Source organism: Rhinatrema bivittatum, chromosome 1 (assembly GCF_901001135.1).
Source record: "Rhinatrema bivittatum chromosome 1, aRhiBiv1.1, whole genome shotgun sequence".
Lineage (NCBI taxonomy): Eukaryota > Metazoa > Chordata > Amphibia > Gymnophiona > Rhinatrematidae > Rhinatrema > Rhinatrema bivittatum.
In genome coordinates, this window is record NC_042615.1 from 393,694,050 (window position 1) to 393,721,051 (window position 27,002).

The window sequence follows — 27,002 nt, forward strand, 5'->3', positions numbered from 1 at the left end:
GTAGACCGCTCCCCAGCCGAAAGACTGGCATTCGTCATGACTATAATCCACTGTGGAGTCTGAAGGGACATCCCCCTCAAAAGGTGCGGTAGCGATAGCCACCACTGTATGTCGGCAACGGTAGAGTCCAAAAGCGGGAGAATCATCTGAAACTGTTACAACACCGGCTGCCAGCAGGACAGCAAAGCTCTCTGTAATGGTCACATATGCGCAAAAGACCAGGGAACCAGGTCGATGGTGGAAGCCATGGTCCCCAGGAGCAGGAGGTAGTCCCATGCCGTAGGAATCAGGAGCGAGAGAAGGTTGCACACTTGATCCATAAGCTTGAGTGTCCGAGCGTGTGGAAGGAACACCTTGCCGACCCAAGTATCGAAGTGTGCCCCCAGAAATTCCAACACCTGGGATGGCTGTAAGTTGCTTTTGAGGAAATTGACTATCCACCCGAGAGAGGTAAGGAGAGCAAGGACCCAGTCGACTGCCTGTCGACAGAGAATCTCCAACTTGGCCCACATGAGCCAGTCGTCCAGGTAAGGATGGACCAGGACTCATTTTCGTCAGAGGGCGGCCGCCACCACCACCATAACTTTGGTGAAAGTGCACGGCGCAGTGGCTAGGCCAAATGGCAGCACCCAGAACTGAAAATGCTGGTCCAGGATGTGGAAGCGAAGGTACGTACCTCTGATGCTCGTGATGAATCGGGATGTGTAAGTAAGCCTCCGTCAAGTCGAGAGAGGCCAGATATTCGCCAGAGTGAACAGCTCCTATGACCTCCCTCAGGGTCTCCATGTTGCGTTCGTGCCTCTTCTCGTCCCTCGCTCCACCCTCTCTACCTTGAAAGCGACTCCCTTCGGCTCTGACGGACAGATGCAGCTGCGGCTTCTCCCTGCCTCTTGGTCCCGGTGTCCCTGGGCTGGCTTAACGCTATGGATCCGCCATGTTCCTGATGATGTAAGGGCGCACGCGCTCACACACTCCAAACTTTGTACCAGCAAGGGCGCGAACCTCAGGGGCTTCCCCCCGTGGTGATGTCATCCATTTCCTCTTTAAAAGGTCTTTGTTTGCTAACCTCTAACGAGTTAGCAAGGAACTCCAACAGGACTTGCTTCGGCAGTCCACGCTACTTGCAACAAGATCCGAGTCAGCCAGGGGAATCCTTCTCCACTGCTCGACCTTTTCAAACTTACCAGGAGTACCCGCTCCATGGGGGCTCCACTCTCTCTTCTTGATTTCAGATTGCCAAGATGGGATCCGGTACTCACTCCTCGAGGGACTATGTTCCTGAAGACTCCTTATTGCCTGGAAGCGATCGCGGACGTGAACACAGTGAGTTCTATTGTACATAGGAATCGGTACTCGCTCCATGAGGGCCTACATTCCTATAGCTCTGAAGACTCTCTTCCGTCCAAGACGTTATCGTAGGTACGGTGATCAAGAGTTACACTGGCAAGATTACAGATAGGAACCGATACTCGCTCCACGAGGGTCCATGTTCCTAGAATACTTTACAGACTCTCTTCTACTCTAGAAGCCATTTCACATACAGCTATTGTGAGTTCTTATTACAGACTGTTTGGAAGCAGTGCTTGCCTACGGCTCCTGTTCCTGAATGTACTGAAGACTCTCTGTGGCCTAGAGACCATTGCAGACATCTACTATTGTGAGTGTACCATCTTACCTGTCTACTCACTACTTCTAGTCTCTCTCTACAGCTCAGCAACCCAGAGATTATATTCCAGTATCAGGAGGACTTCAGCCTTACCAAACACATCGACTCACTACTGCCACCACTGGTGGTCCAGCTTCCAGTCTAATAAAGAACTATTTGTGTTATTTCATATTCTAGCCTAGCCTGTGGTTCCTCTCAGGATCTCCTCCTGGTTGGCTGTCATCTGCCATCAGCCCAGGGATTCACCATTTCCTCCAAGTGGTCATTCCTTACACTATTGCCACTCTGTGGGAGCCAACCACTACAGACCACTACCACCGCTTACGGAAGTATTATATAGATAGCTAACCTCTCTTTCTATGGGACTTGCCAGCAGCCTATATATAACAGATTGCTACTCCGTAGCAGAGGCATGATAGATTGCTATCTCAGTAGCAAAGTACAATATACCTATTGTTAGCTCCTCTCCTCAGTAGCGTATCATTAAACAAGATTGCCAACTCCTCTTCCCTGAGAGAGTTGATCCATAACAGATTGCTACCTCCTTCCTTACAGGAGCATCTAACAGCAGTTCACTAACAGATCTACATATAGCTAACTCCTCCCCTCTGGAGGAGCAGGTCATGTCAGATCACTAACTCCTCCCCCTTTCAGGAGAACAGCAGAACAGATTGCTAGCTCCGCCCTTCTGGTGGTGTGAGCGATAACAGATTGCTAACTCCTCCCCTCTGGAGGAGGAGAGCGTAACACTCCATCCGAAAATGTGGCACCTTGAGGGCCCGGTTGACTCTTTTGAGGTCCAAAATTGGACAGAAGGAATTGTCCTTTTTCGGCACTATGAAGTAGATGGAATACTGGCCGGTGCCAAGTTTGTCTGCCGGGACTGGGACAATGGCCCCCAGTCCCTGGAGCCTAGTGAGAGTTTGATCCACAGCAGCCGCTTCAGACGTCCGCAAGGAGAAACTACGAGCAGATCCGGCAGATCTCGAGCAAATTCTAAAGCGTAACCGTTTCTTATAATCTCGAGGACCCACTGGTCTGACGTAATTTTGGCTCATTCCTCATAAAACAGGGAGAGACGACCACTAAGGTTGGGAACGGAGGAATGGGCCAGCTGAATCTCATTGGGAGGTAGGCTTGGGCGTGGAGCGCTGAGGAGCCCCATCTCGGAAGGACCAGCGGCCTCGAAAGGACTGAGACCAAGATTGTGATCTGGAGGGATAACCTCTAGTAGAGGCACCTCGTGTCCGAACATTATATCTATGCTGGCCCCTGAAGCGGAACAAGAAGGAACAAAAGCGCTTGACTGTTTCAGGCAGCTTATGAACCTTGTTCTCACCCAAGGAATTAATAAGCTGCTCAAGGTCCTCGCCGAAGAGCAACTTACCCTTAAAAGGCAGAGTGCCCAACCGAGACTTGGAAGACGGATCCGCCGACCAAGTGCGTAACCAGAGGAGTCGTCTGGCTGAGACCGCCGAAACCATCGCCTTTGCCTGGACGTGGAGGAGGTCGTACAGAGCATCTGCCCCATACGCTATGGCGCCTTCCAACCATTCGCCTTGCTCCGCCTCTGCAGACGGGAGGTCATGGGTGCCGAGTAATTGTTGGACCCACCTAAGGCTTGCCCACTGCATGAGACTGCTGCAGATCGTCACCCGAACTCCCAGGGCCAGAACTTCAAAGATACGTTTGAGATGGAATTCAAGCTTGCGATTCGGCATATCCTTCAGGGCCGTGGCTCCCACCACTTGTGTGAGTGCTTGGTAACAGCGGAGACTGAAGAATCCACCTTGGGAATTTTCAGCATGTCTAGGCAGTCCTCAGGGAGAGGATAGAGCTTGTCCATGGCTCTCCCTATGCGAAGCCCTGCTTCGGGAGCTTCCCATTCCCGGAGGAGCAGCAACTTGTGCCTAGGATGGAAGGGAAAAGCGCAGGCGGGAACCCTAGGTCCCGCCAGGACCGGGTCCATATGCGCAGGCAGCGTGGCAGTAAGAGTATCCACCGGGGGCCCCTCGATCCCTAACTCCTGAAGAAAAAAGGGAATGAGGGGCTCCAGTTCTTCCCTCTGAAATAAACATAGCACCCGGGGGTCATCCCCTTATTTATTTAACAGTTTTATATACCGAAATTCTTGTAAGGGGTTACAAATCAGTTTGGTTTACATTGAAACAGAAACAGTGCTTCAGTAAATGAAGACAATTACATGGAACATTAACAGAGCTTCAAAAGAGAGCCGCCCCCCCCCCTTCTAGAGGGGGGGGGCGTCTCTGCCAAATCCGCATCTGGATCCTGGACCGGAGCCACCAGAGAAGCTGGTGGGTCTGGGGAGAGGGGCCCCCAGCACCACCCATACCCTGACGGACCCCTGTGGATCCGGAGCCACGGGGGCAAGTGGAGGGGCATCCGCGGAATCTTGGCAGGGAGAGGACCTGAGGGAGGGTCCTCCTCCTCCTGCAAGCTGGCCAAATAAGATTTGTGCATTAAAAGCACAAACTCAGAGAAAAAATGTGGCCTGGACTTGCCGGAGGGGAGGGGGGGGGGGGGGTCAGGGACCACATCCTGGGGCTGCACAGGGCTTAAATCGGGTGGGGGGGGACCCAACAAAATTGACTCCTCTCCCTCCTGCAGCCCCGAATCGGGGGCTGCTGAGACTCCCAAGATGGCCACTGTTCCCGCGGTTTGCCGACCCGGGAACGGCCTGGCCATGCAGTGGGAGGATCGACCCCGGGTTTGAGTCTTAGTCGCTGCCAGGGAGGGGCCTTCCCCACCCAGCAGACATCCAGAGCAAAGTCCCTCACGCAAAAGGCGCAACGAGGGCTCTCCACAATCGAGGCAGCAGTAAGAACGCGGAATACTCTGTGAAGAGAAGCCGTGAGTAGGGAGAAATCAGCTGGGCTGTGCTGCTGGGAGGAGCAGGTACAGTGGATCTAACCCTGCTCGCTCCTCACCAAAAAATCCTCGGCTGCCGACTAATAGAAATAATGTGCCCAGAATTTAAAAGTAGACTCTTTTTTTTTTTTTTTTTTACTTCACACAGGGGAATGGCACATCCTTGAAGGCACTGCTGGGGAAAGAGACGTCCTGGAGCAAAGGCAGCCAGTTAGGGGGGGAGTGACTGGACCACCAGTTTCACCCCTCAGTAGGATCACGGGAAAGGGGCCTAGGCTACGTAACGCAAGGGGCAAGCCCCCCTAGGCCCTGCAAGAGCGAGGAGACAGCGCTGTCTCCTGTGACAAAAAAAATCAGAGACAATTTTTTTTTTTTTTTTTTTTTTAACTGAGACAAAATAAGAGTACTTGCTTGATCCTGATAAAGAGAGGAGGAATATAACCCGCAGGGAAAGGGCTAATTAGTAAAGATCAGGGAACAGCAGGGTGAGCTGTCGCATCTGCTGGAGACAGACAAATACTGGAGGGCTGCAGGGTAGGCTCTGTCCTGATATAGGATACCCTTTCAGTTTTGGTCTGTCTCCATCTGCTGAACAGGAGGCTCAACCATGGTCTGGACTGATCCAGGTATGTACAGGGAACTTCCTATTTTTCAGATTGGTGGATTAGCTTCAGGTTTTTGCAGATCCATTTCAGATTTTTCAGATGCATGCTGAATTTCCCCCAGATTTTCGCAATGAATCTCGGAAAATCCAAATTTCCCAACAAACCTGAACCAAGCTAAAATTAATCTGGTTCAATTTTAATGGTAAAGCAAATCTAATGGTTTGAGCAATTTGAATCACAGAAATCCTTCTCAATACTGCTTACCTCCATCCAATCAATAAAACTCGCAACATCCTTTCCCACGAGTTGAGTGTATCCTGCAGAAACTGGATAGTGCTGCTGGGCTCGTAATAACCAGTCTACTACAACAACATTTGAGTCTGGTTCTCTCTTATATAGGGCATCCACCAACTTAGGAACCCAGCTTTCATACATTCCACTCACCTGAAATTTATAATAGCACAAGTACATTATATGACTCAGGACCAGCTTGATGATGCAATAGTTCATGCTGCCATGACACAAATTCAAGTTCAGTTCAAAGAGCCAGTTGCAGTTCCTCAGATGCAGGAAGTTGGGGCAAATGGAAAGGAGATGCAAGCATTGCTAGCAGCAACACCTGCTACTGATCAAAGATTACCTTTCTGTTAGGATTCAGGGAGATCTGGGGATATGCACCTCATTTATGTAACTTTTGGGTTTTCTGAATCAGGAAGAGAAATAAAATGTGTGTGTGCAGGGTGGGGTGGGGAGAGTACAGGGAATCATTGCAAAGAAAAAAAAACGTATTATGTTTCTGGAGTCTTTGCTGTGCCTTCACCCCCATTGCACTCCCTCTCATGATATTGTAGCAAAGTTGCACAAGATACAGGTTAAGGTGAAAAGTATAAGAATCTAAGGAGAGAAGAAGAAATTGTGATTCATATGATTCTAAAATCCAATTACCATTTCCTGGTACAATACAATCAGAAATGTGATAAGATAAAAATCCTCTTTGACGTATGGACTTAAAAGATGCAGCAGTATGAAAAACAATTCTGCCTTTAATTCAATGGAAGTTAATTTTTATTTGTATCTTGATTGTTCAGTTTTGTGTTTTGTTTGATTATGCATACTTTAACTATAAACTGCTACGAAATGTATGATGTTGCAGTATATAAATTTCAATAAACCATAAGCCATATTGCTTCTGAAAAGATTCTCAATAAAGAAGAGGAACGTGCTTATAACTATTACATGTGTGTATCACCTCACAGGCATATGTGAAGTTTCAAACCTGAAGAAATACATTTTTCATTTAAAACGCTGATTCCATAAAGCTTATGCTTCACTAAATATTCTAATTTCTGGCATGTTTATCCTATTTATTAGTCCAAGTCCTTCAAAAGCAGTAGATTTTCTAAACAGAAATATTTTGGGGGGGGGCGGGGGAGGGGGACAAAAAGGGGGCAGGCCAAAATGACATTTCCATACATCACACCAACCCCCACAGCATGGCCTCCTGCCTCTAAATTGGCTATTAGAAGAAAAGTCCTAAGGGTAATAAAGAAATCCCCAGTCAATTTCAACTGCCCAGTAAAAATATCTTCAAAATTAATAGCATCATTCAACCGATTCTTCTGTAAGGCAGTGAAGTCTGAAGTCTATACAGGACTCTCAATATAAACCCTACACTTCCCGTTCTGCAACACATTTCACATCCACAGAAATTGCCCCTGACAACTGGTACAGAGTAGATCTAGGACATCCCATTGTATAGTATTTTGGTAGCCTCTCAGTAACAGCAACACAAACTCCTTCCACTGTCTGACACTTTGTGAAGTAACTTAAACCATAAAAAAGATAAAAAAGATATCATAACAGCAATAACTCCCAGGACTCAAACCCTTCCTATGAAAAGGCAGCAATGCAAATATTACACCAGGCCCTAGAAGCCCAATACACCTCTGACTTGCAAACTCATCAGGTTTACAATCTGAGTCAAAAGCAAAATGCTAAGCATGTAATGAATGACAAACACAATTTAAGATTACAAGTACATTATGGTAGTAGACTCTATGAGGATAATTTTCAGCAGTCCGCAGAGGGCTAAAGTTTTTGTATACAAAGTACACGTTGGCTTTAGCCCGAATTCTCAAAGCAGACTTGTGCGCATCTATCTGCTTTGAGAATCAGTCAGTAAGCGCGATGCCCAGCGCTGCATTGCATACGCATGCATATTTACACCTGCTCATTAGCAGCTACAAATATGTATGTAAAGATTTACATGCGTAAAGGGTAACCCTGCCCCTGGAATGCCTCTTTCTAGTGCATATAGAAATATGCATGGAACTGCTTCTGCACAAACATTTACCTGCACAACTTCCTTCAGGAAATTTTCAAAAGCAAACTTTATGCATAAAACCGCGTCTTATGCATGTGAATGCCTTTGAAAAGCAGAACCTATATTGCTACACTTTCTATTACAGCCTTGGAAATAACAGTATTCTGATTCCCATTTTAAAAATAATGAGGAAGGGAGAGAGATATCAGGAAAATCTGCCTAGCTATTTCTACCAGAACCTCTGCCTAACTATAATTGCTCTAAATTCAGGAGTAAGAGTGGGAGATTCTTGTCCATTTAGATAACTGAGTAGTGGGGTTACTCATATAAGACACAAGTTGCAGAGTAAAAGAAGGGATATTTACAATTGTTTTCATATCTAAAACCCCTGTGTGTTCTGTCGTATACTGTTTCCAAACCTTTTCAAGCCCAAAGCGGATCTAAATTAACAAAAATGTTGTGTGGCACACCTACATAGCAGGCAGAGTGAACATGGAGAGGACTCCTAGCTAAAAGAAGAGCTACAGAAGGACTGAAAACCCCACCAGTCTCTCTTCCAAATTTTTAAAACCAAGGGAGAGAGGAGGCGAAGGCACATATGAATCCATTGGAATGGATCAGCTCCCTCTTTATACAAGGGCAGGAGAAGGGAGAAATCAGGTATGATGCAGACAGCCAGCTCAGTTACTTTTGCTGCTGCTGCATGTAGCTGCCAGAGCTCCTCCACTGCTGCTGCTTCCAACACTCTCCCCATCTCACCTGTCCTGGGGTAAGACAGAGGCTGGGAGGACTCAAAGGGGGAAGCTGAGGAAGTGCTGGGCATGCCCCACTAAGCAGGGTCCAGCTATGCATACCCTGCATGCTGCCCATAAATAACCTCGCTCCAGGGGAGCATGTGTAACTAGGAAGAGGCATGCGTGTTCTCAGAGGAGCTCGTGTGTGTGTAAGAGCCATGGCTGCTGTCGCTTTGCTGTGAGGTGCTGAGGGCAGAGCCCAGGTGCTGGCCTGGATCTGACCATCAAGCAGTGGTGACATTTCCAGGGCATACCTGATTAGCTCTGAAAGCACACGGGTTGGGAAACACAAAAAAGATGAATCTTCAAAGAGATGAGTTCATGAAAATCAGCACATGTGCACATAAATGCAGTTTTATAAACCTCAGACATACATGTGCAAGAAATGGAGCACAAGTAAATTGCTTGTATAAAAAAGGGGTGGGCCAGAGGCATTCTGGGATGGGGGCAATCATTTACACACAGAAGTTGCTATTTTATAACCTCTGAAAATGACACGTGGAGGTTTGCTAGATGTGTATATTTACTCCTGCTAATTACCAGGCATATGTGAGAATAAAAATACTGACTGGGCGAGGGGTCTGGGTAAACTGGGGGAGTTCAAGCTGAAGAACCGGGGTGGGAAGGGGGGTCTACATGAGTTAGAGACAGATTGGGAAACTGGTGGACTAATTGGTAAAACTGGTAGTTCACTTCACGAGCGCATGTTACAAAAGTGGATGACTTACACGCATAAACGACCAACAAGTGCTAAGGAAAATATGTGAGTGAAACCTCTACGTGTAAATGGTTACAATTAGGAGCACAAATACTCATGTATAAAAGACCTGTGCCACTTATCTGGATAAAGTTTGACATCTGTGGGTAAGGGACCCGGATAAGTCTCACAAAACTCACGCATCGCTATTTCTATGTGGCACATTGAAAATACATGCCACATATCTTATAGATATGCCAGCATGTTGGGATGAACTAAGTGTATAGTGTGCACACATTTGCGTACAACGTATAAAACATGTGTGACTGTGTGTGCATGCCCAATCATTGGCTTATTTATGCATGTATTAACGTTATCCTCATAATATAATACTAAAGGCAATCTGGTAAAGTTCTTTTAGAAGATTTCTGTGTACCTGAATGAATCATCAAGGAAACTACCAAACTACCCAAACCACTTAACAGCCACTTTTCAGACTTCAAATGGGGAACCATGCTATGATCTTAAGAGGTGAGTATAATTCAGCAGTTACAAAACAACTACAGGAGCCCAAGATATCAAATTGTCCAGGATGAGCTATGAGCTCTAGTTAAATCTGCTTTAGTTTTTATACAAAACTATACTTAATCATGTCTTAACAATGATGTATTTACACTATAGGATGAATGGGAAGATAAAACTGCAAAAAAAGGTAGCTGATACTTTAGTCCAGGGGTTGGCAATCTATGGCACGCATGACCATTTTCAGTGGCACGGCTGAATAGAAGCTTAGCGGACACTCCGGTCGCTGCCTCTGCTGCTCCAATGTAAGCAGGAAGCACCGTGCTGAGGTTGTCATCTCCTGCTGCTGGCATGAGGAAGGGAGGTATCTTGCCAGCACAGAGCTTCCTGTTTGAATCAAAGCAGCTGCAGTGGCAGTAGCCAGTGTCCACTAAGCCACCCACCACATGACTCAACTGGCCATTTACTGCTGTGGTAGCTGAAGACAGAGGAAGCACCCAGTGACCACCAGCAGATCTCATCCCACTGGCAGCTGAAGATTCAGACAGGTCTGGCAGATTACTGCTGAGCCCATCTTGCAACATGAATTGAGAGACCCAGACCGTAAGAGTGTATGTCCGAGTCTGTGTGTGTGTGTGTGTTTGCGTTTGTGTGTGTGTGTGTTTGTTTTAGTGAGAGCCTGGGTGGGTGGATGGCAGGCAGCCTCTATGGGAATGGGTGGGTGACAGAGAATGGGGTTGGAAGGATGTGAGTGTGTGTGTGTGTGTGTGTGAGAGAGACAAAAAAATTTGTGTATGTGAGAGAGGGAAGATGTTGCATTCGGTGGACTGCGGCCTGTTCCGCAGCCTGCCACCCTTACCACCAGGCCAGGCCCGCTCTCTCCGCCTTCCAATGCCGCACCGGCCTTCTGGGATATGGCCCCCTGCCGTAACTGCCTCCAGACTCCCATTCACTCCTCGGCGTTGGGCCCTCCTCAGAGCACGGTGGGAGGCTGCACCACGACTTCTCTCCTGTTCGCGGCAGAATGCTACCGGATCCTTAAGGCATGCACGCAACGACTGCCCTAACTTTAAAGAGTCAGCAGCGGGAAACCTCTGGAGGCGCCTCCTGATGATGTCATTCATCTAGCCCTATTAAGGGCTAAGAAGGAGAACCCTCCAGTGCCTCAGCAATAGGTCGTCTCACCTTGGGACGTGCTTTGCCACCGTGTTCCTGTTCCTGACTCTTATTTCTGGTTCCTGGCTCCTGTTCCTGCTGTGTGTTCCTGTGTCTCTTTCCAGTTCTTGTTTGGCTGTCCATTTCATCTCGAGTTCTTGTCTTCGTGGTCAGTTTTCCTTGTCTGTCTTCAGTGTCTCCTGCTCCTGTGGTCCCCTTGGATTGGACTTCTGGCTTGACCATGGACTGGCTCTGACTCTGCCTTGGATTGGATTGCTGGCTTGACCCATGGACTGGACCTTGACGCTGCTTGACCTCCGCCTGCCTTTGACCACTGCCTTCTCAACGTCTCTACTTGATCTCCACCTGCCTCGCCAACAGCCTGGACCTCGACACTCTTCGAACTCTGCATGCCTCCAACCACGGCTTGAACTTGACAGCGTTCAACCATTGCCTGCCCTGATTGCTGCATGCCCTGACTTTGCTTCTTTCTCTGTGCTGGCCTGCAACATCTCCATTGCAATGGATCATCACCTTCATACAGGCCAGAAAGACCAGCCGACCCTGGCAGCTGAGGACCTAAGGAGAGCATAGCTGGTATTGGCAAAGCTCCAATTGGGCCTCTGCTCCAGCCAGCTCCGCTTGGCAACAGTGGGGACCTGTAGGGCTCCTCCCTGTAGGTTGCGCCAAATCCGCCTCGGTCCAAGGATCCATATCCGCAACAGAAGAGAAAATATGTTTGCACCCTCCCCCATCCCCAACTAATTTATGACACTCTCAGGGAGACTGGAAGGTATGGAAAGTAGGGCAATTTTTATCCTTGTAAGTTTTAATTATTATTGGGTTTTATTTGATGTGCCTGCTTTTTTGAAATATTTTATTGGTGTTCGTAAACTTTTTAAAAATGTGTGTAGGAGTTTCTAATTATTGGATGTTATCCTATTCATCAGCTGTTTTGAAATATTTATTGTTTTTTATTAGTATAGTTTTACTATTATGATTGATGTTTTATATTTCTTAATTTTGTTGTTTGATATTTTTTGACACATAATGTTTCCATTGTTGCACTGCATACAGAATTTGGCCTATTGTTCTTTCCAGTCTTTTTTTTATCTGTATATTTGTATTTCTACTTTTTTATGGCCACTTTATTCTGTATTTGGTAAGGTTCTGCATGTGTGACTGAGGTGAGGTATTCTACTAACGTGTAGTTTGTGGTTGGATCTACAGAAGCCTGACCTCTTCTGTTCTAACAGAGGGATAATTAAGGAGGAGAGAGTGAGAGATATTTTTCACTTTTCCTTTTTATAATTTTTGTTTTACATGAGGAAAAACATATCAGTTTCAATCATTTTTATATAATTCTCCCTTGTTCCATGTAATTTCTAATTGCTACTCCTAAAGTTTACTGTTTCCCCTGTTCAATGTAAACCGATGTGATATTCCTGTGAATGTCGGTATAAAAAAGTTTTAAATAAAATAAAATAATTCAAACATTTTACCTGAAAATTAATGTCAAAATATTCAAGAATTGTATGAAAGGAATCTGATGGATGAGGGTGCCGACTGGCTTGTGGCACACGAGAACCAACATTACCTACCCCCGATTTAAATCTTGGACACCACTTCAGAAAGTTTATTTATTTATTTATTTAACAGTTTTTTATACCGACCTTCATAGTAAATTACCATATCGGATCGGTTTACAGTTTAACAAAGGGAAAATAACTAGAGTAACAAATTCACGTAAACGAAAGATAACAATAAGTAGGGGGAGAGAACTTGGAAGCTTGCAACAAGCTGGAAAGAAGAAAGGCCGGTAAAAGTATTTTTACCATAGAATTAAAAACTTAAGAACTTAAGAAAGGTGGTCTATCCCTGCTTTTAGTCATTTATTTATTTATTTATTTGGAGATTTTTATATACCGCGGTACATATAGATATACATCACCTCGGTTTACAGTAAACAATAACTTAGCAACAGGCTTTACATATAACAAGCAGACCCTTATGACAGAAAAGCTCAGGTTGGAAAGCAACAACAGATCTTTTTTATAACGCAAACCTTAAGCACTTGAAAAGTAAGCAAGTGAAACAGTAAGCAAGTGTACCAGAAAGCTTTGCATAGATGATATAAACACAGCATGATGACATGCTGTGTTTATATCATCTGAGATCCATATGCATTCAAGTTGTATAACTGCAGCCAGCTATACTATTCCTGTGTGTATTACTTGTAAGAAAGGAATGGAGATATTTGGCAAGGGATGCTGTATATCAGATGTGAGTGACAATCCAGGATTCAAACATGTTAGGTTACAGATAAACTCGACATCAAAAATGCTATTAAGAGCCAGCATTTTCTATTCCTGGTTCAAAGAAAAACATAAAACAAACCAAAAAGGAGACACAAAAAACAGAGCACTTTTCTTAATACACATCAGTTTGTATTACTAGCTATGTCATTGTGAAACAGATCTCTTGTGATGTCTGGGAAGGTCCCTATGTCTTTTAACAATGCTGCTCTTACTAGGGATGTGCATTCGTTTTGAACAAATGCGCAATCCGCAACATATAGGTCCCTATTCGTTGCATTTGTGGGGTTCTGAAACATATGGCGAACCCCCACGAATGCAACGTATCACTAACAAATAAAACCCCCACCCTCCTGACCTTCCCAAGACTTGCCAAAAGTCCCTGGTGGTCCAGCGGGTGTCCTGGAGCGATCTCCTGCACTCAGACCGTCGGCTGCCAGTATTCAAAATGGCACCGATAGCCTTTGCCCTTACTATGTCACAGGGGCTACTGGTGCCATTGGTCGGCCCCTGTCACATGGTAGGAGCAATGAACAGCTGGCACCATCTTGTGCTCCTACCATGTGACAGAGGCCGACCAATGGCACCGGTAGCCCCTGTGACATAGTAAGGGCAAAGGCTATCGGGGCTATTTTGAATACTGGCAGCCGACGGACCGAGTGCAGGAGAATACTCCAGGACACCCGCTGGACCACCAGGGACTTTTGGCAAGTCTTGGGAAGGTCAGGAAGATGGGGGGTTGTAGTTAATTAAATTTAAAGGGTTGGGATGGTTTTTTTCTTTTAACTTTAATGGGAAACGAATACCATATGTAACTAATGGACGAATCGGGGTCCCCAAAAACGGATGTAACAGATTTGGGTCCCGTCAAATATGAATACCGAATCGAATGTATCCGTCCCTGCTGCACATCCCTAGCTCTTACCGTCCATCCATGGATCACCACAAATGTTTGACTTGTGTGGTTGAAGTTGCATTGTGAGATTGTTTCCACCTGACCAGGGACAAGATAGCAGGTATCCTCATCAGGTTCCTCAGGTGTCCTCAAGGCAAACTTGCTCTCAATGTTCTTGTAGTCATATACATTTTCTATGGGACTGCCTACAACAGAAAAGAAAGCTAAGGCTGAGATTTATCATAACTAGGCTAATAAGCATGGGGCTAACATGCATGGAGTAGCAGTTGCAACGCTAAAACAGAAGTTATGAGATTAACCTGCACAAGCAGCAGATACAATTCCCTTCAGATACAATTGAAGGTTTGGTTGCCCCCAGGCCCTGTTGATGCTATTGCTCCTTTCCCCTGTAAGGCTGAACAAGAGGGAGAAGAAAGTGTAAGGCACAGGCTAACTTATTTATTTTTCTATTGGATCTCAAGCATCAGTACAGCGGAGATCTCAGGGATGGGATTGGGAGAGAGAGAAGGAGAACCAGGAAAAGGGTGAGGAGAAGGTGAGAAGATTAGGGATAGGGGAAATGAGGGAAAGAGGACTGGGGATAAGGGGCAATGGGAGATGGGGAAGATTGAGGAAGGTGGGAAGAACAGGAATCTGGGATGGGAGAAGAGGAGGGGGAGGGAGGGAGGGAGGTTCTGGGATTAGAACCATAGCCAATTTACAACACCGCAAGTGGGAGACTGTTACATGGAAGGAGTTTTTATTTTATTTTGGCCCAGCAGCTTCCTCCTGCTCCTTTGGGCTTCCTGTTCAATCAGAACCAATACAGAGATCCTGGCTCCAGGAGCCTTCATTCATAAATACCAGGTAACTTTTTTCCTTATATTTATATTCTCCTCTCCTCAACTTTATTTGCTCCAGGCATTGCAGTCAGTCCTGTTTAGAACCCAGTCATGGGCCTCCCAATTCAATCACAAGTGTCATCCCCATCCTGGTCATGCCTTCCCCACGCACAATGAAAAATTATGCACTTATAATACCGAATTTACATGAACAAGGACATTCTCAGGTAAAAATATCACTTACAACAACATGTACATTACATTTACATGCATTGCTATTGTGCCAGCCTCAAAACCCTGCAAAAAAAAAAAGCACTTGGAACTCATATGGCATTAGGCTTATGGTATCACATTAGGTGGAGGCTTGCCCCTCAGAAAGCCATAAGTAAATTCAATTGCAATTACAATATAGTAAGCTCCCATACCAAAATACCACTAACTGCCAGTCTCAAACACTAACAACCATACCTATGAAAAGGCAACACTGCAAATATTACATCAGGCCCTAAAATGCCAATACACCTCCTGTTAAGAAAACAGAACAACCCAGGCTGATATATATCCCTACACAACAATGGCACACTAGCAGAATACCTCATATTGTTCACACATTCAGAGCACAGACAGACACTCAAAATCAGAATAGAGAGACCATAAAGTGTTAACAGATACATGCAGACAAAAAATGAAATGGAAACCACAAGCAGCCAAATTCTGTATGCATTGCAATGATAGAAAAACAAAAATAACATCATTCCTCATAGAACATCAAACAATAAAATCAAGAAATATAATAATAGTAAAACCATACTAATAAAAATGATAAATATTTCAAAACAACTGACAAAAAGAACATCCAATAATTAAAAACTCATATGAAACTTTTCCAGATGTCAATAAAATATTTCAAAACAGCTGATACATAAAAAAAATCTAATAATTAAAAAAATAAGGATAAAAAAATTCCTGCTGCCCATACCTGGCAAATTTTGATTTGCAGATGACATGAGATTGTCATGGATTAGTAAAGGGAACAGTGTTGTGTAACAAAATGTCTCCATTTTTTCTCACACATGCTCAATCATATACATACACATACTTGTTTGCATTCTCATGCTCAACTATATACATAGACATGCTCGCTCGCGCTCTCTCTCTCATGCTCAACCATACACAAACACACATGCTCATGCACTCTCACATGCTCAATCACACACATATACGCGCATATGCTCTCACATGCTCAATTATTCACATATGCTCAATCATTCACACAATTTAATAGGCTCTCTTATACACTAAATCATACACATACACACTTTCATACGCTCTCACATGCTCAATCATTCACATATGCTCAATCATTCACACAATTTAATAGGCTCTCTTATACGCTAAATCATACACATACACACTTTCATACGCTCTCACATGCTCAATCATTCACACATGCTCATTCAATCATATACACGCTCATATGCTCTCATATGCTCAATCATTCACACAGGCTCACAGGCTCTCTCACATGTTCAATCATATACACCAACACCCATACACGTGCTCATACATTCACATACTCAATCACACATACACACGCTCATATGTTCTCACATGCTCAATTATTCACACATGCTCAGTCATTCACACAAGCTAATAAGCTCTCTCTTATGCTCAATCATACACACACACACGAGCTTATATTTTCTCATATGCTCAATCATTCACACACGCTCACGGGCTCTCTCACTTGCTCAGTCATACACACCAATACACACACATATGCTCATTTGCTCGTATGCTCAATCATTCACACATACTCATAGGCTCTCTCACATGCTCAGTTATATACACACATACACTCACATGCTCACCTGCTCAATCATACACTCACATGCACATACACACACATACACACTCATAGGCTCTGTCTCCCTTCTAGCCTCCAGGTTTGCTACAGCATGGGGAAGTAGACCCGTGCTTCTTGCTCTCGGCAGCCTGCTCCGCTCCTTATTGCTGGTGTGGGGGGAGGAGGCCAATATACTTCCTTGAGGCCCTGCTGCTCCTCACTGCTGGGGTGGGAAGAGGGAGGATGAAATCAATGCTTTTCGCAGCCCTGCATACCGCATTGCTCTTCCTTGCTTGTCCAGAGGGGTAGGGAGAAGATTGATGTTTTTCGTGGCCCTCTGAGCCATGCTGCGGTTCACTTCCAGGGGCGGCAAGGGATTCGGAGGAGGAGGAGGATGCCTATGCCTTTCGTGGTACTCTTCACTTCGAGGGGTGGGAGAAGGGAGGAGGATGATGCTCTTCACGGCCTTCTGAGCCTCACTGCTGTTCACTGTTGGGGCATGGGAAAGGGAGGAGGAGACTGATGGTTTTCATGTGACAGCACCCCTGATTGATAGCACCTATGGACAAGGTCTGTCTGGGATAGAGAAAGGAGTAGGTGAGGTGAGGAGTAGATTCCAGGATCTGGGAAGAAGGGAGAGGTAGGGAAGAAGGGAGATTTCAGGATTTGGGGGAGTGTTAAAATCTGAGATCAAGGGAGAAAGATCTGAATCACATTGAGGGGAGAGGGAGATTTGTCTCTGCATTGCTATGGTCCTACTCCCCCTTGCATCCATTCTCTAATCTTGCACCCAATCTGTCATAAACACAGACACCTGGTATCAATCCTCTATCACATATACAAACAATCCTTCCCTTCTCCCGGTCTCATACACAGTAGGGATGTGAATCGTTTTTGAACGATTAAAATTATCGTCAGATAATTTTAAAATCGTCCAAAATCGTTAGAGTGCAGATACAATACAAATGCCCCCGATTTATCATCAGGGGCATTTGTACTGTATCGTTAAATAGGGCGCGAGAAAACCGGCACACCAAAAAAACCCTAAAACCCTCCCCGAACCTTTAAAAGAAATCCCCCACCCTCCCGAACCCCCCCAAAATGTTTTAAATTACCTGGGGTCCATTGGGGGTTCCCGACGCGATCGCCCTCTCTCTCTCTGGCCACCGCTGCGTTGAGAAATGGCGCCGGTGGCCCTTTGCACTTATCATGTGACAGGGCAAAGGTAGCGCCGGCGCCATTTTGTTTCCTGGCTCCCGACGTCACGCCTGCTGGAGATCACCCCCGGACCACCAGGGACTTTTGGCCAGCTTGGGGGGGGCCTTCTGACCCCCACAAGACTTGCCAAAAGTCCAGCGGTGGTCCGGGAGCAACCTCCTGCACGCGAGCCATATTGCCAATCTTCAAAATGGCGCCGGCGCTACCTTTGCCCTCACTATGTCATACGGGTTGGAGGATCGTGTGCTGGCCGGGTGCCGGCAGGCGCAGCAGGTAAAACAATTTTTTTTGGGGGGGGGGCCTAGATTAGAGGTTAGGGGGTGGGTTGGTTAGAGGAAGGGGAAGAGAGGTTAGGGTAGGGGGTGGGGAAGTTCCCTCCCAGGCCGCTCCGAAATCGGAGCGGTCTGGGAGGGAACGGGTGAAGGCCGCAGGCGTTGGTGCGTGCAGGGTGCACAATTGTGCACCTCCTTGCACTCGCCGACCTCCGATTTTATAACATGCGCACATCTGCGCGTGCATGTTATAAAATCGGGCATCCATGTGCGTGCTGGGTTGCATGCGCACATGGACGCACGCGTGCAAGTTTATAAAATCTACCCCTAAATTTAAATAATACAATAGTTCAGCCTAGTATAACATAGTAAAGTAAAAAAATGCAAACCATTAAAAAATATAAAAAGCATACAAAGCAATATCAAATCAATCAAATCAGAATGATGTAACTGCAGTCAATACAAATCAAAAACAGAAAGACAGATGATGAATCAACTGCAAAAACAAACCATAACATTTAACATAAAAACTTAATTGCACTTGCACTTGATGTTCAAATGGCATAGCGCTTCCAAATAAATCACTGTTGGCGCTGTTTACTAACTATACCAGATGGCAAAAAAAATGGTTGACTTCCTCAGAAAGACTTCTATAAGTCAAAAGCAAGGGAAAACAAAACTGTACATACTTTCACAGCAATAAATATATATTTGTAACTGCTAAAAAAAAAATCTGTGAACTAAATAAACTGTGTCTGTTATTTTCTGGTCATGGGCAATGATACTATATTACTGCCACATTCAGTCCTTAAACCTGGAGAAATGGCTGCACAGTTCTATACATTAGCATTAGGAAATTACAACATAACCAGTTGATAGTAAAAATAAAAAACAGATTATCTAATCCTGGAGAGAACAATTTTCAAAGCCATTTCTGTGAGGAAATAGTGAATTAAGTAAGTAAACTAGCTGCCTGGAAATTGCCCTTCATCTTCCCCAATATGGCTAAAAGCTGCATTTAGAGGTGTTCTCTTCTTCTGCTATGTGCTAATCAGAGGAGGAAAAGAGTGCACAGATATTGCTTTTTCCATGCAGTGTGTGTTTTGCAAGGAAAGAGTAATCCCACAAAAAGCAGGTGCAACTGTTTTAAAGTTCTTTCTATCCTACCGTAGGAGAGAGCATGCCCATACTTTCTCTTTGCAATCAGTGCAAAGTGCATAGGTAGAAGTTCTCACTTTGACCCAATGCAACAGTCTGAAAATTCCCCCCTAAAGATTGTTTCTTGTCTCTGTTACCTCCAAGCTGGGATTACAGCAAGTATGGCCCATGTACAGGGGTATTAAGGTTCTTAGTGATCTTGGTCCAACAGATGGTGTAGTGGACCTGAGAGTGAATTCTCTCACTGGAAAAGCTGTACTAGAACCCCCTGTAGATGGGATCTGTCTCCTGTTCTGTCCTGCTAAGGGAACTGGCTCAGATCAATCTGCAGATGCTCTCACTCTCCAGACTGGCACCTTGAAAAAAGTCCAGACATACAGCCCCAGTTGGGCTCTAAACAGTGCACTATTTACATGCAGAAGTAGAATACATTTACAGATTTCATCTACAGGCACTGTCACTGTTAACAACTGGTAGCTTCCATTAGGGATGTGAATCGGATCCGATATCGGATCCGATTCTGGTTCCGATTCACATCTCTATAGATGTGAATCGGATCCAATATCGGATGTGAATCGGATCCGATATCGGATCCGATTCACATCTCTAGCTTCCATTATTAAACAGTAGCTGCAACAACAATCCTGGAACTGCTCAGACCTCTATTCAGTTTCTAAACTAGGGGCCTCTCAACCTAAGCACATCATTTAAAGGCACATGCAGTCATTTTCCACAGATTATACTAGGGCAGGGGTGCCCAAGTTTTCAGGATATCCACAATGAATATGCATGAGATAGATCTGCATACAATGGAGGCAGTACATGCAAATCTCTCTCATGTACAGTCCTGAATATGCTGAAACCCGAGCCTGTTTGTAGCTCTCAAGGACAGGAGTTGCACTAGGGCTTATCTGCTGTGCTCTGGAGTTTTAGTGACTGGTCAGGTTCCATTTCTAGTTTTACTTTTAAGGATTCTCTTTCTTTTTTGTCCTAACACTTTTACTAGCATTTCTTTCATTTCTAAAGAAGTTGGGAATATGAGATATATGTGCTTTACAATGGTGTCAGCACCTGTTTTTAAAAAATATATTTATACAATAGGATTCTGATCAATGTCAGAGCAGCAGCACTTCAATTTATTTTGATGCAGTGGTAACAGTTAAGCAGGATGACCTGTCAAGCATTTGGCAAACTATTTCAACAGAAATAAAATAAAAATCAAAATATGAAACCATAATATATTTAACACATTTTTATACCACCTAGACATGGTTCAAAGCAGTTTGCAATAAAGCATTAATAAAAAGCAGTAACATTTAAAACAAATACTAACAATTCATATCATACAGACTAGACAACATAAAAACAATAAATAATTAAAAGACTAAGCAAGTAAAACTTAACTGAGCCATCAGTGCTAAAACAATGAGTACTGGGGAAAAAAGCCTTTCTGGCATCTTTAGTTTAAGCATTTAAAGATAACTGGAATAAGTTTTTAAGAGTTTCTTAAAAGTTTTCACGTGTTTGGAATCCTGTAGCAGCTCAGGCAATTAATTCCACTGTACAGGGCCTGCGATAAAAATGTCCTTTCATGTGTCTCTTCAGAATGGGTTAATTTAAAAGAAGGAAGAAGTAAAATGAATTCAGCTATAGCCATTTTTATTTATTTTTAAAAATCTTACTAATACTGCTACTCCAAAGACACAGATTTCTCATGCTGGGATTATTTTCTGGATTTGAAAGCTTTATTGGTGCCGGTATTCTGCGGTATTGATGGTATTATAATTCTCCAGAAACCTACATCTCTAGTAGGTAGAGACAGACTGTAAGCACAAAGCTATCTGTAACTAACTGGCTCACATCACTCATAATTAAACTGAGGCTTATATTCCTCCCATACACCAATAGTAAATATATCACAGAAAGCCAAGTCTAAGACCCCAACCAATAAGAGCTTCCTTTACAAATTCATTCACATCGCCCTCCTTCCCCTCAACATGCAAAAAATGAGAGGCAGGGGAGTGGCCAATGTGAGAGAATGGTAAAATGACAAACACATCACAGCATGCTGAACAGTCAAAGGAGCTTTCTGTCCACGTAGGTTATCTTTCTATGAAATAAATACTTAACTCAAGCACTTTTTGCTTGTCTATACTGAAGCAGCACTTTTTTCTTTTTTTTATACTATTCATCTCTCTAGTGTTCATTCTAAAGCAAGTTTTGTTTTGTTTTTTCAATTTAGAAAATTCTCCCCAATATTACCAGAATTATACCTTTGAATGCAGACTAGCAGATATCTTCTGGCACACAAACCAGAAAGTCTTCATTATTTTTATGATAAATATACACTTTCAGCTCCCACTGAGAGATATATTACATATTCTTGTACTGAAAAAGAGTAGGTTTCTTAATCATAAAACCAATAACATTTCAATATTATTGTCCACTAGGGGTGTGCATTCGGATTGACCGCATTAGTAAAACGCAACTCATATTTTTTTTTTACTTAAAAAATTGATTCGACATAAACGATCGGATTTCCCACATATCGAACATAGATATGTTCGATATGTGGGAAATTGCGATTGTTGAGCCAAAATAAAAATATAAACCCCCTCACCCTCCTTAATCCCTCCCCCGACTTACCACAACTCCCTGGTGATGGAGCGAGGAGTGAGGACGCCATTTCTGCAATCCTTGGCGAGAAGCATGTGACGTCGGCGGCACGTCGAGTGACGCCGGCGTCACGTGATTCCCGACTCGTTCGCGCCGGACGGCTCGTTCGGCCCAAAAAGAACTTTTGGCCAGCTTGGGGGGGCCTCCTGACCCGTCACGTGATTCCCGGCGCGAACTTGCCGGGAATCACGTGACGTCGGCGTCACGTGATTCCCGGCTCGTTCGCGCCGGACGGCTCGTTCGGCCCAAAAAGAACTTTTGGCCAGCTTGGGGGGGTCAGGAGGCCCCCCCAAGCTGGCCAAAAGTTCTTTTTGGGCCGAACGAGCCGTCCGGCGCGAACGAGCCGGGAATCACGTGACGCCGCGTCACTCGACGTGCCACCGACGTCACATGCTTCTCGCCAAGGATTGCAGAAATGACGTCCTCACTCCTCGCTCGATCACCAGGGAGTTGTGGTAAGTCTGGGGGGGGGGATTAAGGAGGGTGAGGGGGTTTAAAATTTTTTTTTGCACATATGTACATATACCCAACTCATTGGATTTTTTTTATGTCCATATTGGCCGCAAGTGGGACCCCCTTTCGGACATAAAAAATATGAACATAAAATTTTGCTCTGCACATCCCTATTGTCCACTGTGCTCTGAGGACTCAGCCATTCCACTAGCCCAGGGTATCCACAAATCGTCTATCCTTCTTTACTTTGGAATAGCCAGACCTAACTGATCTCTCCAACAGATTAAGCCACAAATTGTACTGAAATATGTCTAGAGCTGCAGTTAGGTCTTCCTTTCCCATATCTTTTGAAATAAATTTGAACTCTTCCTTTAAACAGTAACTTCTAGTTTCATATTATACCCAACAAAATTATAAGGGGGGACAGTACATTTGATTTTAGCTAAAAAGCTCCAACTCAAATTTTTTTCATAATTCTGCTGGTGACTGGAACAAATATTGCTTTACCTGTTATTTCTGAGAGGAATATGCTGTTATAAGGAAAAAAACATGAGTGAACATGTTTTTTTTTTCTTATTACAGTATATTCCTCTCAGAATTATTATTCATTATCACAATTGACACATTTCTATGGGACTGTATCCCTTTGGAACAATGAAACAGGCTTATTCTTTAATTACTTGTGCTTGTAATTATGTCATAGGAGATTTTAGCTTAGCACATGAACAATATCATTCTAATAATTGTGGGTCTTAGATAAGTCCTTATCATGGGAGACTGGCTTTACCCCATTGCATCTTTAGTCTTGTAATTTAAATTTCTCTAAGAAAAACAGAACTGCCAATCCTTACATGCAGGGGAGCTCAGGTTTATGCCTTAAGACACAAAGCTCCCTGCTCACCTTAGATTAGAAAGATCTCACTTACACACACACACACACACACACTCTCTCTCTCACTCTCTATTTTTTTTTTAAGGTCACATTTTCTAGTTCAGTCCCTCAATAAAAATCTTCCATAGATCAATGCATTTCAACAAGACGGCAAAAACTCACTTCTCTTTAAAACGTCAGTAATCAGAGTTTTCAAACTTACTGTCAATTGTTTTTTGTTTTGTTTTATTTTCAGTGCTTTTGAAGCGTTGGAGTGACCAGGTGGAACAACAAAGTGTACAGGCTTAAAAAAAGGATATTTTGCAGCGTGTCAAAGTTTTACAAAGGGAAGCATGTGTGGGGAATTAATTTCTCCCTACATTCTGTTTTACTTCAGACACTCAAGTTACAGGCTTGATGAAGGCAACAAAAAAGCAAAGCGAAAATATACACAGGAATCTAAGGCAGCATCTCCTCCACTACATCACAACAATAACAAACGCTATAACTGCCAGAGGAGGAGAGCGGGAGCCACTCTGCAGGCTCAGCGTAGGGAAGAACTGAGTGAGTGAGGGTGGGAGGAGGATGGGTGCGCTCTGCACAACCAATGAGGCAACCCCTCAATAAACCATCGCCCAATGAGAGAGGGGGAGGCGGCTGCCAGGCGGGAAAGAACCAGGGTGACCTTGGCCCACGTTCCATTCATTCTTACGCTCATGTGGTCGCTCGACCGGAGGTTACTCTCGGTCATCTCCCTGCAGGCACAACAGAGTGTCGTTTCCCGGGAGCAGCAGCTGAAAAGATTTACAAACTAGCGAGCGTCCAAGCAGAAAGAATATGAAAACTTCCCAGAGATTAAAAGTATAGCTATTTCAATGCCTATTTCTATTTACAATGGGAAAAAGGGGGGGGGGGGGGGGGATATATTTACATGTAATCAGATTGTCAAATACATGCAAAAAAATCACATTAGCTTGCTTTCATATCTACTTTTATTGATCCTAAATACCTGAAGTATAAATATGGCTAATTTTTGCATTACATATCAGCACTGATTAATTTGTCTTGATAATATTCCTTTAATAACCAACACAATGGCTGCAAATATTTGCTTCCCGGTTTGTTCACAGAAAGGGACTTACTTGGGAGAGTTGGTTCAGTGGTTGCTAGAGTTCGGTTGAAGTCAATGAAACAGAATATCCACCATACACAGAATGCAAGCATTGCTCTCTTGCTCCTTTTCACAAGAATGCCCTTGATCGGTAAAACAAAATTAAAAAAAAACTGCAGATCTTTTTCCACTTCACAGTAGGTGAGAGAAGGCTTTAAGTAGCTTTCTTAAAGTTTTCTGAAGTTACAAAGCTGTCTTTAAAGTGCAGTTGTTTTTCTCTTACAGAAGCCTGAATCTGCCACTTTCCAAGCTGCCGTCTCCTTATGTTCAACTGAAATATGCAAATACAAAGTCTCCCCACCTATTGGCCATAAAAATCATACTTTAGTAAAGAAAAGAGGCGGGCCCTAAATCACATTTCTGGCAACCATGATGCAAATAAAGGATAGTGACTAAGACTAAGATATTGATGCATTCAATGAAAAAGAGACCAGAATTTGTTTCACTACAGCTGCTGAGATCTGCACAACAGTGTATAGATAAGAGGCAGAAAAGGTTTCTATTTTGTTTTCGGAAAGAAAGATGGGGGAGAGACAGAGTTGAGTACAATAACTCAAATTCCAAGACTAGTTTAAAACTATGTTCCCACGATGTCTGCTTCTTATAAGTTCTAGCTTGTGCTACTTCTGGTAGTGTAATTCCCCGGACGGAAATATTTACTAGTGAAAACTTCAGACTTCTGTCTTAAGGAGACAGCATTAATACAGCAACGAAGAAAATAAAATAATTCAGCTTGAGCCAAAAACGTGTATTCTTTAGAGCTGTCAAAGTTTGGATCTGTAATCTGAAACCACTCCAGACAATAAAGGGGAAGTTAGCAGTAAGGAAAGGTGGGAGAAGAGTGGGCGGTGGGTGTGTAAATCTACAAGTTTTCCTATTGGTTGCATTCTCCGTGTACAGATAGGGTGCTGCAGATCTCATGATTTTTACATTCATCTTTTAGCCTCTGTTGCTGATGCAATTGTTTTAGCTTTCTTGGAGATTAAGTTAAAGCACCATTAAGGAAATAGACTTGTCTACAGCAGTTACTGTTTATCTCAATGTAGCAGCCCCATTTGCTCTACATTTTGGCTTGCAGGCAAGGGCATATAAAAAAGTTAAGAACATAAGAAGTTGCCAACAGTGGCCAATCCAGGTTACATGGACTGGCAAGCACCCAAACATTAAGTAGCTTTCATGTTAATAATGCTAGTAATAGCAGTGGTTATTCCCTAAGTCAACTTGATTAATACCAGTTAATAGACTTCTTCTCCAATAACTTATTCAAACCTTTTTTAAACCCAGCTACACTAACTGCCCTAACCACATCCTCTGGCAACAAATTCCAGAGTTTAATTGTGCGTTAAGTGAAAAAGAATTTTCTACAATTTGATTTAAATGTGCCCCATGCTAACTTCATGGAGTGCCCCCTAGTCCTTCTATTATCTGAAAGAGTAAATGCTGATTCATGTTTACCCATTCTAGACCTCTCATGATTTTATAGACATCTATCATAACCCCCTTCTCCAAGCTGAGCATCCCTAACCTCTTTAGCCTTTCCTCATAGGGGAGCTGTTCCATCCTCTTTATCATTTTGGTTGCCCTTCTCTGTACCTTCTCCAAATGCAACTATATATTTTTTGAGATGCGGTGACCAGAATTGTACACAGTACTCAAGGTGTGGACTCACCATGGAGCAATACGAAGCATTTTGACATTTTCCATTTTATTCACCATTCCTTTCTTAATATTTCCTCTTTTTGCATTTATTTTTTAGCCACCTCCTTTGAGAACCAGATCAATTTATTTATCCTCTTACTTTTGTTTAATTTTTTAATATATAGATTTGTTGCCTTTGTAATAGCTCCTTTTAATTTAGCCCACTATTGTTCCATCTCACCTATTTTCTCCCAGTCTTCTAGTTCTTCCTTCAGGTATGTCCCCAGCCTGTCCGATGGTTTTCAGGCTATCCACAATGAATATGTATGAGGTATGTTTGCATACCATGGAGAATATATGCAAATTTTTGTCATGAATATTCATTGTAGATATCCTGAAAACCTGACTGGCTATAGGGTTCCCAGTACAGGTTTGGGAAGCCCTGTTCTAAGCTCTTCTATGACTCAGCACCCTTGACAAACAATAATAGGTGCCTCAGGGATCATCCTGGGACCTGTTCTTTTCAACATTTTGTGAATGACATAGCAGAATGATTGTCGGGAAATGTTTGGCTTTTTGCTGATGATACCAAAATTTGGAACAGGGTAGACAGCCAGGAAGGTGTGGAAAACATGAGGAGGGATCTAGTGAAGCTCAAGGAATAGTCTAGAGCAGTGGTTCTCAACCTTTCTTCTGTTGGGATACACCTGGCAGATAATGCTTTCAGGCATGACACACTGAACACTTGACCATCACAGGGCTAAGTGTAAACACACGGGTAGATTTTCAGACATACGCATGAGCACAAATTTGTTCATGCAACCCGGCGCAAACAAATCTACGCCCGATTTTATAACATATGCGCGCAACCGCGCACATGTAATAAAATCCAGGGTCAGCGCACGCAAGGGGGTGCATTATTGTGCAACTTGCATGCGCCGAGCCACGTAGCCTTCCTCCGTTCCCTCCGAGGCCGCTCTGAAATCAGAGCGACCT

General features: G+C 44.0%; 1 protein-coding gene across 2 annotated transcripts in view; it reads right to left on the reverse strand.

Annotated features, from left to right (window-relative positions):
• Positions 1–27,002, reverse strand: part of LPL (lipoprotein lipase) — a 98,120-nt gene that overhangs the window by 40,839 nt on the left and 30,279 nt on the right. Inside the window, exons 1-3 of one of the 2 annotated variants that reach the window (XM_029601773.1) lie at positions 24,340–25,147; positions 13,892–14,067; positions 5,425–5,604 (exon numbers count right to left, since the gene is read on the reverse strand). In XM_029601773.1, coding sequence (XP_029457633.1) covers positions 5,425–5,604; positions 13,892–14,067; positions 24,340–24,421 — 438 coding nt within the window. In that variant the 5' untranslated portion in view covers positions 24,422–25,147. Of the gene's footprint in view, positions 1–5,424; positions 5,605–13,891; positions 14,068–24,339; positions 25,148–27,002 lie in introns of those variants that run through there. The other variant, XM_029601767.1, reaches the window with a different exon arrangement.